The 14,610-nt window shown below is 39.2% G+C and overlaps 1 protein-coding gene across 2 annotated transcripts in view; it reads right to left on the bottom strand.

Moving 5' to 3' along the window:
* The window catches only part of LOC102304162 (seizure protein 6 homolog), a 91,505-nt gene extending 77,365 nt beyond the window's left edge, over positions 1-14,140 (bottom strand). Inside the window, exon 1 of one of the 2 annotated variants that reach the window (XM_042223584.1) lies at positions 13,660-14,140. In XM_042223584.1, the coding sequence (XP_042079518.1) occupies positions 13,660-13,744 (85 nt within the window). In that variant the 5' untranslated portion in view covers positions 13,745-14,140. The remainder of the gene's footprint in view (positions 1-13,659) is intronic. The other variant, XM_005928525.3, reaches the window with a different exon arrangement.
* Between the last annotated feature and the right edge of the window lie 470 nt (positions 14,141-14,610).

The following is a 14,610-nucleotide window of genomic DNA, read 5'->3' on the forward strand; positions in this document are numbered from 1 at the left end:
CACAGAGATGGCTATATGCCATCCAAATACCATCAGGCAATCCCAAATCACCAAAAGCAGAATAAATCAATAATCTAACAAGAAAGACCGATTTAAAAGGAATCCGCTGCACGCGAAAAGAAGTAAAAATCGATGTGACCAAGTAAAAACAGGCATGGACTGAAAGGAATTAAGCAATCTCGCTTTTGTTCCAGGGTTGATATTCCAGTTACATTGTGGATTATTATTCAAAAGCAGACCTTTCTAGAGTTGTTCCCAAAACCTAAAAATACAAACACACACAAAGAAAACCCAGATCTCAAACCATTAGATCATTATTCCACATTCGTCGTGCTAGTAAGGCATCACATCGTCTCTAGACTAACGTGTAATACTTAAAGAGAGAGAGAGCTCCTGAGGCTGTGTGTATGAACATCCTGCACAGAAACTGTGGCAGATATAAACTGATATTTGTGAAGGGAGAAAGCTCAGTACAAATGTACATATCTCACACAAAATTCAGACCATTCTTACACAAATATTTTTAAGCAAGGCAAGCCTGTTAAAGTGGAATTGGAAAAGCAAAGCAAGACAGAATTTAACTTGAAACAGGCAATTTCACAGATCTTGCATTTAATATATATTTTGTTTGCTTGTTTTCACACACATAGTCACACGCACTCACAATCCCATATTAATATCTGCAATTTTTCATTCAGAATCTGTATTTTAAATAATTGGGCTGAACTTTTTTATTTCAAAGCTTTGCCCTTAACTTCCAAAGCTAAAGCCTTTTATTTCCTGTCCTGAGTTTTTGTTCTGCTTGTGATTTCAAAACCACCAGATAAAACACCACCACCACTTCACAAGTGTCTCCAATTTGCTGAAATCACACTTCTTCTTTTTTGCTGTTGTTTTCAGCACCATGTCTAATAGCATGTGGTGCAAATGGCATTTATTACTTACAAATGACTAATTAAAGGAGCATCCACATCTATCTATTGTGGGAATGGAAACCAGGCTAGTGCACGTGCGTACTATTTCCAGATTACTGAGATTTATAAGAAGACCAAACACACGCACGGCTTAATAAATCACACGAATAGAATACTTTTGCCCATTTCTGCCTCTATGCGTACACACGGTTTTCATCTGGAATCTACACAGAGTTTTAGGCATCAGGTCCCTGGACCAGAGCCAGGGAGCGTCCCTACAGCCTCTCAGCAGAAACAGCTTTGTCAAACTCAGTTAGCCGCCTCTGAGGGGAAACACCTCTTTCCACAGTAATACACCAACTATTCACATCATGTCCCTGCCTCTGCCTGAGCTACCTCATCAATCCACACAGCAACAAAGGTAAACAGCCTCACACCTTCCAAACAGAGGCCTGTGCTACTTTGTTGACACAATGTATGTGCAAACCGCCTGCACAGAGGGTAAGCTTCTCACAGGACAGACTGAGCTTCATTTACAGAGGGTAATTGCACTGGAGCCAAGTGGTGCACTTTTGTGATGAGATTTTTTTTTTCCAGCTTTACTAAAACCTTCTAGAACCTCTGGGTTTGTCTACTCGCCAAGTGAAACTATGACAGGGGTAAACAACAAATTCAGCTCAATGCAAACATGTCACCTACGAGCTGGAATGGCCGCTGACATTGAAAGGCTATTTACCAACTGCCCTGCTGCTGTGTACATGCACGAAATGACATTTTCAGCTTTTAGTTATGTTGCCCGTTGCTAATTCAACACGGTCTTTGTTATTGCTTACCCCAACCCTATTGCCAAATAATAGCTGGGATATCCGAAATTTGATATAAGAAAATAGATGTTGGGGATCTCCCATTACTCTGCCTTATTTTTCCTCCATGTCTTTGTAACTCTGCTCCCAGTTTTGCGCCCTCCTTGTCAAATTGTTTATTACCAGCTATACCTCAGGGGAGCTAAGGCCCGATCCTTAGTGTGAAAGCAAAGGATACGCTGTAACAGCTTTGTTCTTTGAAGATGTTCTAGTCTTCACATTGAAATATATGACTTTTATGCTACACTATATATGAGTTCAATGTCAGCAAAAAAAAAAAAAAAGCAGAGCTACCTATGCAAAAAGAGAAAAAAGAAAAGAACAAAAACAGAGAATGAGAAAGACAGTATGCACTGGAGAGTCTAAACCAGTGATTACTTCAAGAGTTGCACTCGCGTGTTGCAAATTCCCTTTTTGCTCCTTTTGTCATGGTGAAAAATATGTGGCTGTGGAAGCACATTCCATGTAGAATAGAGCTATAGAAACGGCGAGCTATGCGAGCGTGGCTGGTAGCAGCGTGGACACTTACTCAAAAAAATATCCCGTGTGAGGATTTTCTTTCCCTTCTTCGAGGCTGCTTGCAGATAAGCATCTTGGTATTTTTGTTTCTGCAAAACAGGCTTCACTGAATTCTATGCTGCTGATGTTGATATTCAAGAGAGAAGGTCAGCCAAGAGCTCGTCTACTTAAATGGGGGCAGGCACAATGTATGTGTATTAATCATTTTGGAAGGTTGTTTGACAGCTATGGAAGTGTTGTCAGTGGTGGAGTGGCTAATACAGAACTTTGACAAGTGAAAGGTTGCTGGTTCAATTCCAGTCAAGCATTTTTTTCAAACGTGTGGAGCTACTTGCTGTGGCATCCCCTTGTAGCAAGGGAAAAACCCAAAGTAGCTTCATATCAGAGATTTGGAGTGGATCTTTGAGAGTGACCAGAAACATTTCTCTAGGTACTAATCTGGAGCATTTCATTTACTTGCTATTATTTCATATTTAGAGAACATTCGTCCTTTGTCTTTCTGGCATTTTCTCCATTGCATTAAAAGCTGTTAAGTGTCTCCTAAGGCTTCCTGCCAACTCCTAATTCCAATAGTCTCACCTTTGGAGTTCTCTACAGGACTAAGATGCTTTGTGATTAACTTTTATCTTTAAGACGACCTCAACCTTTAGGGGAATTCTTCGAAAAGGTCAAAATTCTAAGAATATTCTCACCAGAGGCAACTCTTTGTACTAGAAAGTTTTTTAAATTATGAACCCTGCTTTGTTTCCCTTTCCAGATTCTGCCCAAGAGTATTTATTCAGAGAATCTGAGATATGTAACAGCTCATTATGTGCTTGCCCCGGTGCAGCAAAAAGATTCACCCATAGGGTGCTTTTCATTATGCAAACTTATGCTTCCTCTCTCCTCCCATGATTCCCTGTATGCCATCATGGAGGATCTTTCAATCCTTTAATTGCACTTTGGGAAGATGCTGAGCAAGAAGGAAGTCAAGAAGTTCAAAGTCGTTCTCCCCTGTAGAGAAATGTTGTATGTAGTCATATAGACACGTAGACATATAAATGTAGACCCTCCACATATTCATAATTAACTGGTATGACTTTAGACTGATGCAGTGGAACTAACATTTGACTCATTCAGCAGGCATTTCAGCTAAAGTTTTCATCCATGTTACATTTTCTTCATTGTATCAACCATGATGAATGATCAGAGGTTTGACATGTTGCAAACTGCTTTAGCTAGCACAACTGCAGTCAAAGGCTAACCTGTCAGCATAGTAGACAAATAAGTGCATCGTGTGGCACATGAAAGAGTATTCAGCGCATCAAAACATCAGAAAAGATCTCACTATTCAGAATTATATTCCTTTTCTAGTCTTTTCAACTGCCCGAGTGAGTCAGAGTGCACAAAAGGAATCTGCACATCAATAACTATTTTTACACATGTCAAAATGTCTTCAGTTAATAAACCTGTCCACAATGTACTCAGTGTACAAAAACTGTGTGCATTCACAAGGGCAAATAAAAAAATGTGCATACAGATTCTTTTTGTCAGATTTATAAAGCGCTCAGCGTTCAGCCCCTGGTGTCCACACTGTTCCACTAACCTGAGCACCTGTGACTCATCCCCTAACTGGCTTTTTTGACCTGCTGCTTGTGTCTCCAGCTGCATCTTCTTATTTTCCTGCTTCCCTTATCTGTTTTTCAGCTGTATGTCTGCCTGTTTGATTCCCGTTCTTACATGTTTACTGCCCGTGCTTTCTCTGTTTTCTAGAATTTTTTTTGTTTAGAATTTTTCTGCGAAGTTCCTGGCATATCAAGTTCTCTTCCTCAGTCTCTGCCTTGCTGTCTGCATGTTGCAAGTTTGATTCAACAAAGCAGTCAGCATCTAGGCCTGATGCAGAATCGTGTATGAACAGGATTGCAATAAAGCAATGTTAAGTCACTGAAAGTATTTGCATTTGCAGAAATTCTACTTGTTAAACTCATACACATTATATTAATTTTATTTATTTTTTTCATTTTCCTGTAGCCAAAAGGCTGGCAAGCACACTAAGCTCCCAGAGGAGCTAAGAAATCGAGATAGTAAGTAAAAAGACATAACAATCTGATTGTAGCAATATTCAAACTATAGTTATACATACGACATTTACATTACAAGCATGGTTGGGCTGATAATACTGTTTTGCAGTATATTTCAATAGCTCACTTCCACAATGGGATCTTTTGAAGCAGGTGATTTTTCTTTTATGTTTTTATTATATGAGAGCATGACAGAAAATGTGATGTTATCTGGATTACAGTTAATTTACAGCTGTTCTCATAAAAGGAATGCTGTTAACACTGTATCACAAGGGAGTGCACTGCAAAAACTGATATAAAAATATTTGGCTTATTCCCACCCAGCCAGACCTTGAGCACTTTGGGTTTTATGTGTATACACTATGTGTGAGGTCTTGTCTGGTCATTGCAATGCTGATCGCCTACTGTTAGATTTCCCTTTCTGTCTCTCTTTGCCTTAATAATTCAGATTTAATCTTTCAAAATACACGACAAGGCCTCATGGACTGAATACACACTCCACTCCAAGATACTAGGTTATGTTAAAAACGTCTAGGTCAAATGACAAGTCAAAAAGGAATTTTTCATCTTAATGCAAAATGAAAAATTAAATAAAGATAAATTCACAGAAGAAAAACTACAAAAGAGAAAAAGAAAACTACTAAACAAATATACTAAGAAAGTATAAAAAAAAAAGGCACAGAGGTAATTTTTTTCAATCAGCGTCATTTAAAATTGGATAAAAGGAGTCATCATTTGTTTAAAAACTGATTACAGGTATTAGTTTTATGCCTGAGTTAGATTTTATTAGGGTATAAATTATGTTTAAGGGATTTAAATAATTTAAGATTCACATCGCATGAAAGCACAGGCCTTATAGGGCATCAGGGAATCCACATTTAGAAGGCAAACGGCTTAACTTAACAATGACAATATGTACATAGACATATCGCTCTAAATACACTTCTATTTCAATGCAAACACAATGGATTCACTAAATCAACATGCCAAAAAAAACGAAAACAGAACCGCGAGCAGTTGAATGGAGGGAAATGACATCTTAATGCCATTTGAGCCGAGAAATCTCCAACAAATCAAATGCGGTGAATTCTACTTCCCATTCTTTTACAAAAACAAATGTAACAGGTACTTCAGAGAAGTCATGTAGCCTGGACATTATCTGAGGCTTAATACTTAATGAGTGTCCCATGTTATGTCTTTATTTCATGTCTTTGGAGAAAAAATCTAATTAACAAAAAGAAATGAGATGTGAAAATAGTCACTCAGTGTGCATTTAGCATGGTAACATTACCACTGTGGTAATTCTAACATGCAGGTACAATTTGTTTTTATTGTATTTATCTATTTATTTTATTTTGTTTTTGGATCCTGTGGTAAGTGAAGCAGTAGTATGAAAGTCTCCATTCCCATGTTCAACAAATTTCTGAACTAACAACCTGCCCTACAGTCCATGCTAATACAAACAGAGGCGTTAGCAGGATTGCACTGTGCACACACCTCTGTAAATACATCAGCAATCAACAGTTACACAATGGCTGTTGGAAAATTTTACTATATTGCCCAAAGCTATTATTCTGGGATTCACTAAGCATTTGTCCCAAATTCCATGCCAATGCAGCTGAAGCACAAATATGCATGATAAGCAACAGAATGCAGAATGCACTGTAAAGGGGATTGTTGAGTCTGCAAAGCTTTTCTTTTTCCACTAGGAAGCTACTAACCTTCTATTTCACACACCATCTAATGTCAGAAATGCACAAACCTGCTTTTGCAGCTAAGGGCTACAGTATAGTCCAGCAATCAATGACATGGTCTAACAGAGCACCGGCTGTTCCCTGCTAAGTAATCCATTTTTAAGGGTGAGTATTCTTTTTAAAGACTGCCTTACTGCTCTGACAGATGAGAGCGACCACAATCACCAAGAGAGAACCAGAGGCAGATGACTGCCTTATAACTGACAGCCAATTGCCTGACCACCAAGCAGCAGCTTGGACCGAAAATGTTCGATATCTTGAAGATGCCGGTCGATGTTAGAACCTGTAAATTATACACAAGGTCCTCTGGGACACGACTTCAATATATCTCAAAAGGCTTACAGTCAAAACGTGGCCCTTTCCTCCGTGTTGTCTGTATTGGAGATGTCACCACGCATATAACATTTTTAAAATGTATGCATGGCTGCGATACTTTATAGCACTCAGCGATTCAAACTGACGGATTTAATTTCCACTGGAAAACTGCTTGGGTGAGCTTATAATGGCAGTTGAGAGTATTTGTGCTTAAAATGACAGAGAGGTAAAAATGCAATCAAAATCATTCCCTACCGTAAATGCAGTAACTTTTCCCAACGTCCTGCACACTTTCTTTGCTTGTGTTTGTCTTTGACTATTTTCAATTACTTGGTGAGCAACTATCCTCTTCCTGGATCTATCCACAACATTGTTATCTTTCTCCGCTCCTTCTAATATGTTTACTCATCCTGATGAATTCAATTACATCTTTTCATAGGAAATTACTGTGGGGGTGGCTCAGCCTGCCAGAGGTCAGCACTAACTGTGAATACTAAAACTACTCCCCCAAACACATTACACAGCCTATTAGCTGCTGCTTTCCACACAGCACTCTCCGACCCTACATAAGCCTTTCCACTGCCACAGATGAAATGCTTTCTAGATGGGATCTGGCGTGGAGAAGAGGGGAAGAGAGCTGGAGCTGTCCCCAGGCCTAATCGTTTCGGAGAGCCATCCCCACTGCAGCCGCAAAACACGCCAGTCCTGATTAGGGAGGTGTGTACACAGCCAGGCAGAGCGTAAAAAGGTGCAGAAAGGAGGCTTGGCCTGGTGGTTGCTATTGCTATTGCGCCCACCGATCCACCCCACCCCCACCCCCCAGTGTACAACTGGCGAAATCGATAAGGCACAAGGCCAAAGGCAAAACAGGTACAAAGTAAGCCTTCGATGTAGTGCCTTGACAAAGTGGTCGACATCTCTTCATTTAGAGTTTTGCTACAGGGGCACTATTATTCACTTGATATAAATTAGACATGGATCCCCCTTCCCCAAATTAGCTCCGTACGGTTTCCTGCAGGGTCCTGCCCAAATCATCTACTACTTTGCTGAGGGTACGTGTTGACAATTTCACTGTAAAAATGTTACCTGAAATCTCTTAAGAGGTGATTGTGTTAAGAAAAAAAAACCTCTCACATAATTATCTAGATGCAGAAACCCATTTCAGGTCTATCCAAACTGTCAGGCTGATTAAACAAACAGACTGTGAAACGCTATCAGCAAAAAAGCCAGTCTTCTCTCTAAAATATAGACATATAGATAGATTGCATCTGATTGGGGCTGAAATGAAATCGGCTGCTGTTAGCTGTAATGCTGTATGCGTGAAAAATAGTGGGTTAGTAATGTACAATTAGTAGATAAATAACTACATAGATAGATAGATAGATAGATAGATAGATAGATAGATAGATAGATAGATAGATAGATAGATAGATAGATAGATAGATAGATAGATAGATAGATAGATAGATAGATAGATAGATAGATAGATAGATAGATAGATAGATAGATAGATAGATAGATAGATAGATAGATAGATAGATAGAATGGAAACTGTAATATAATGTGTTTGGTATTAACTGAATTTATACCAATCCTGTGAATTTCATTTGACCAGATGCAATTAAATTAATCATTTTAATATATTCATTGTACTTATGTAACAAAATCACATGGAACATTTACATGTAACTAAATTTGGGCTAATTTTTTTGTGTAATGTAGATAGATAAATCAAATTGCATTGCATAAATAATAATTGGTAAATACTGTGCCTGTATTCTTTTAGCATGCTAGTGTGTAAATGCTAATTTCCTTGTACAGGACTAAAGAGCGGCTTTGCTCAGTGCTTAAACTGCACTGGTTCTGTTGCTAAATTGTTTAATGGCCAAGTGACAACTGGTGTATGTGATTGCTGATGAATATTAAAGCAAAACACACACACACACATACACACACACACACACGTGAGTGTGAATGTATGGCAGACAACATTTGTTTTCTTAGCTAACACATTAGTGCTACCGTATTGCTTTACACAGGTTAAGATTTAGAACAGATTAGTCCAATCCAATCTTTTTAGTATTAATAGAACCTGGCCTAAGGTGTGTTAACCACACAGTAACAAGAAGCTGGGCCGTTAAAAACACGTCCAGTCATTTACACAGTTTTCATCTAGATTTGAAGTGTTAGTCATGGTATATGAAAGGCCTCATTTATTAAACAATCTAACAATCAGTTTTGATCTTAAGGACAAATTAAACAGATGAACTTCTCTCTCATCCCTTTCATTGAAGTCAAGACTTCATGTAAGCGATTGTGTATCTGTCCTTCATTCTCATACAGACATCAGTCACGGTTTTGTGTTTCTACCCATTCACTACACCAAAGACAGACTCTCAAGCCGCGTGTTATGCTTTGTTTGTCACCCCATGACTTAATCCACTGAATAATATGTGTTACCTAGCGTTACCTCTGCCATTGCTGTAATCTCATCTTCCGTGAAGTTCGCTTTTCTGTTTTGGTTTATGGCTGTTTCACACTAAACCCTTATTCGTGCAGGCATTACATCAGGAAAAATCGCAAGACAGCTGTTGTCACTTTAAGTTGATTGAGATTTATCGATTCATAAACCTGCTTAACCAATGTTTTTTGGTTTGGGGTTTTTTTATGCTCAGCATCTTTCATGAATCAAACATGAGCACGCTACCAGGAATGATCTTAAGACAAGTATAAATCTGAGTGCATTTTTATAAATGAGTCTCCAGCTGTTGGAGAAGAAGCCCAGCAATACGGTGATGAAATCCCCCAAAAAAATAAAAATCCTTCCAAAAATAGCCATTTGCCTTTCACAAATAAAGCTTCACACTTTTTGAGGAAGAAAATATATGAGGCAATGAGTCAAATTAGGATGCATAGAACATTCTCACAGAGCGAGAAAGGCATTTGCACATGAAGAGTTGAAAATGAGTCGCATTCAGCCAAGCTGTGAGCTCCACCTAGGAGGCAGTGAAAGAGACTGAGACAGGCACAGAGAGGGACTGAGGCAGGCAAGCAGGCGCCAAGCCTTGAAGAGGGGCATTCTGGCATAATGACTCTCATTTACCATTGACAGGCCTTGGGAAAGTTAAACTAATTATGACAGCACACAGATGCTGAATAGCCCTTGATGAAGTTAATAACTGGCAATCCAACAAACAGGTGTTGAATGATTTCTGTTACCTCCCCTGGAATTATAGGATGTTCTGATTTTTTCCCGCTCGTAGCAGCAATCTACCCAAAGGCAGAATTATGCCTCCTTATAACCGTGATCTTGGCAAACTGTGTGAATATGTGAATGAGAACAACACATACAACAATGGAAGACAGAAAGCTTGTTCTGTAACCTGTACCATTAGTATGACAAACAGGAAGAATTGCCACCGAGTTGAATGTGCATACAAAAAAAAAACTGCTTGAAATGAAAGGCGCTTCATTGTGCTGTAGTGGTAACAGGTGTCAGCACAAAAGCATAAGCACGGAAATGTGTTTCATCCTTCCTGTGAGTCCAACATTTTGGTATCTGGCGGTGGTTTTAATATGCATCTCATCCATTATTAAGACCAAATAAAGACATTTTCATTTATAACACACATCAGTTTTAGGGACTACAGCAGGGTAAATGTTAGTGGTGTTGCTTTACATTATCTAATCTCCCATAAAGTGAATAATATTATTATCAGCCTATGACTGTTTTACCAACAGGATTCGTGACACTTAATATTACGTTTTCAAACAACAAAGATTTACAGAATTCAACACACATTCTTAAAATCAACAGCGGTGTGTCAATGAGAGTTCTGTCTGCCAGGAGGAGATCGCCACTGATTTAATGAACTTCAGAATACATAAAACACATCTCCTGCAACTCCCAGATCACTACAGATCATTATTAACAGGCGGGGATAATGTGCATGCATAAAGATAATAGGCTCAGCTGAATGTCATTAAATTGTGTAACACTTTAAGTTTCACACCAGGGCCAACAGAAACTTTGCACACTAAATGACTGCACAATGAGCTATTTAACATCTGCTGGCATCTTATTAGGCATACTTGTTTGAATACTCCCGGAAAAAAATTCAGTTATTGCTTTGTTTTTGTTGGTAATGACTTTGTAACAAGTCGAAATATAATATGCTTTTTTAGTATATTTTGATTTAGCAGACTGGCTTTTTTAATGTAGATAAAGGAGGTTGTCACATGTGGGCTTCTTTCTCTGGCTGCTTAGACTTTGTATGCAGTGCACTCCTCTAGCATTTCTTGCATGGCCTACAATGAGATTTGACCCAGCGCTAGAACGCGTTGTCGATCGGAGGGTAAATTTGATTTGTCACTGAATAAAAGTTCAAGCTGTTACCTTCTTGTTGTCTATCCAAGTCAGACCAGCAGACTTGTGTATTAAGGCAATCAAAATCCTGCAGAGAGTGTAAGTGAGCACTGCATAGGGCTTGTTACCCTTTGACAACAAATATGATGAAAAATGCTGCTTCTTGTATTGTTCTCACGGCACATATGCAGTAGTTTATAAAGTATGTTTAAATTGCAACCCATAAATGGCATTTTAATTATATTCAATATGATTCACAGATTTTTTTTCTGCTTGTCTATTTATGAAGTGAGACTTTTTCGTAACACAGTGTCGGCTTGTCTGTGTTTAAGATGAAGAAAATGTGAGCATGGGTTTCTAAGTGTATATGTAAGTGTAAGGAAACCATGCAGAGTACACACAGAACTCCTGCAGATGTTTGAGGACAAACTAAAAGTAAGTGCCTAATTAACAGCATAAGATATATACAGGGGCTGTACGGGAAGTCTTTCCTCGTTGTTTTTGCAGGTAATGGTGCTTTTATTAGCTGGGAGGTTCTGAATTTTAGCCTTCCTCCCTCTGTCTCTCTCTGCAAATCACCCCTTATTAATGTGACGAAATAAAGGGTTGAGTAATTCTTTTGCAAAGTAACATATGTAGGTGGATGATTTGAGTGCTGTTCGAAGGCCAGCACAAATATCTTTGGACTGATACTGTAATTATTATTAAGAGTTTTTTATACATCTTTACAATCTTTACGTCTACTGACTGAAACATTAGAGTCAAGCAAAAATCATAAATTAAATGAAAGTGTTTCATTAATAAATACCTGAGACTGATTTTTCTCTTGGAAAAAAAAAAAGAAATCCAGTTCAGGTGAGAAAATAATGGCACGGTTCCAAAAAACTTGACAACAAAATGAATGGTTGTTTTTGTGTTCCCCCTGCAAGGTAAATTAATCAAGTTCACAATAACAAGTCATAGCACAAATGAGAGATTGGGACCTCTTCAAAACTACAAGTTAATCATTCCTGTAACTGAGTACGCATTCAAAACTCCTGATAATGGCAACTTTCAAGAATTAAAAATTGATATGCCCCACCTTGGAGAGTTTACTACAGTGTGAACATTTGCTGGGTAAGCAACAGCAGCTAATGGAAGCTGTTAAATTTTATTTTGCTCTAAAAATAATGCACCCTGCATTTCTCACTCTCCCTAGAGTTTCGAGCAGCGGGCGAATAGAGCAGGTGTGTGCCTGGGATCTGTGCGATCGTGAATCCGAAAACAGTCAAAAATTCACACATCTTTCAAAGCGGCATTGTTCTGTGCGCCACCACTGAGTGTGTATTTATTCACATGCTAATCAAGATTTAAACGCTCTAAATGTATTTAAGGTGTATCGAAAAGATCCGGATTTGAACTCTTATTATATAAAAATCAAAAAAGGTCTATGCTGTCCTGTACAGCACACCTTTCTCCCACTAGATATTCAATCAGTTGATGTTTTGTTGATGGTGTAAAATATTGCTTCAGGCACTGGTGTGGAATTGCAGCTCAGTTTTCAAAGGGCTGAGATGTAATGACTGAACCAGCCCAGGCAGTATGAATTCACTCTCGCAGTTATTGCATTGTTTAGTAATCACTATTTGCTCGTGAATGTGTTCATTTTCAGCACCAAACAGGGACCTTTCATAAAAGGCTTCGTCACAAGAGGATGGACAGGGGCATTTGATTTGCCGGCATTTGTTTGAACTTTAGATGTTGCTCGCATTAGATAAAAATGGCAAAATAACATCCAGAAATCCTACTTTTATAATAAACTCATATGCATTTGTTTTCGTCTTGTGTTTTTTGTGAGTTGCAAACTTAACATTCACTATTTCTGTGGTGGCTCTTGTCCATATCCAGTTACTTGAACAATAATAGATATACATCATTTCCACAAAAGAGGGGTGTGTGAGAGAGAGAGAGAGGGGGGGGGGGGGTGACAGTAAAGCTGTGCAGACAAGCAGAAACACAGATAGTGTCCAGCAGAAAGCATAGATGATGAGAGGGCAGGCCCACACTAGAGAAATAATTAGGACAAGGCCACTGTGCATGAATCCGTTGCAGCTTCCCACAAGCACTCATCTGTGTCAAACAGCTTGGTCAATAATCTTCAGCAATTCCCAAGGATTAGAGTCTTATTACCGAGCACCGTCTGTCACACAGACCTCAGCGCCCAAACAAGTTGCTTCCTGACTGCTTACTCCCACCGAATAAACATCCCGCTGGAAAATTGATCAATTGGTTCAGGTTCATATTTATTGGTGTTTAGTTTCTGATTGTCTTATTTAGTTTTCCTCTTGCCTGGTGGTGGTAGTGGTGGTTGGTTGAGCTGGGGAGAGAGGCTGTTTCCATGCTATTTATGTGGCCACGTGGATGTCTGTGTCTCTCTTTAGAACAAATTAAAGCCATTTTGTGTAAGTTGTGCTGGACAACCTATTGTTATGTAACTGACTGTTAAACGCATTTCTCCAGTGATGCGCCATAACTTCTAATTCACCACGCTTTGTTTGCAACTGTTGGGTTTCATTAATTTGCCTCTCGCTTTAAATTCAGATTCCACTTCCTTCTTTCGGTAGTTTACAGTGTATAATAGAGAAAACAAACAGGACTATCCTCTCGCAACTTTTAGCCCCAGCAGTGCTGTAGTACAGTACGTCATAAACTTAACAATGATAACGAGTCACTGGAAACATCAACACTTGTATCACACTTGTAGATCTGAGAATCGTGAGCCCGGTGTCATTAAACTCTGCCTTCGCTTTTTAGCCGACAGAGGAAAGGGGGGGTGAAAAAAACTAAAATTCCAGAAAAGTACAAAAGCACCAAGACGCAAGTTCTTACCTTGCCCGTGGATTTCGGCCACGGCGGCGGCGAGAAGCAAAACCGTGCAGAGGGTCTGAAATTGGCAGCCTTGTTTCACGCACATGTCTACTAAAGTCGAGGTCGCTCTTCGCGTATCTACGGAGCACGTCCTTGTGTTAAGAAGAAGAATACTTCCAGGGGAGGAAAAACAAAAAAAGAATAAAAACAAGCAAGGCGAGGACTTTAAACAAAGGCTCGCGGGATGCTCTCGCACTTCCTCAATAATTCGCCGACTGAAGACCGTCGAGAATAATCAAGTGAAATGCGGAGGTCCCTCTTTAATTTGGACGCTCAGTAAGCGGATTGCTGGCTGTGTGAGCTATCGGCACATGGAGAGGAAGGGGGGGAGAGAAAAAGGAAGCCGAGGATTCAGCACCGCGGACAGCTCCTAGCGTCTGCTGATGGAACAGCCTCAAAGTTAGCTGGAGGAAGAGGAATAACTGAGCTCTGTGCGTTCTTTCGGTCTTTGGAGCTTCTTGTGATGATGTTTTTCTTTTTAACAGCCTTCTTTTTAATCATCACAATAGCCACGTTCAGGTTCAACAAGAATATATAAAGATGGCATTTTTAGGATAGCCTATACCAGACATAATACTTGACTTATTCTCAGACTTCTGCTGTTGTTTTTGTTGTTTTTTTCCTTCTATAAATCCACTAACTTGTGTATAAAAAGCAGATAACGTGCACGTCTAAACTCATATTTTAAAGCTATTTGCAACTATTTCCATTTGGTTTTGGACACCCAGAACCTCTGTAAATGTCCTGCCTCCAAAGACACTGTGGTGAGTCAAGAATGAAGATAGAGTGCAGATTACTGCAGGCTTTAAGGGCGAGTGAGAGGTACATGTACACTATCTTTAAAAAAAAAAAAGAAGAAGAAGCCTTCTGTGTGAATCTTGAGCTTCAATTCGCTGGTCAGTTTACACTTGT

This window comes from Haplochromis burtoni, unplaced genomic scaffold (assembly GCF_018398535.1).
Source record: "Haplochromis burtoni strain Fernald_Lab_line unplaced genomic scaffold, NCSU_Asbu1 Contig_115, whole genome shotgun sequence".
In the NCBI taxonomy this organism is placed as follows: Eukaryota; Metazoa; Chordata; class Actinopteri; order Cichliformes; family Cichlidae; genus Haplochromis; species Haplochromis burtoni.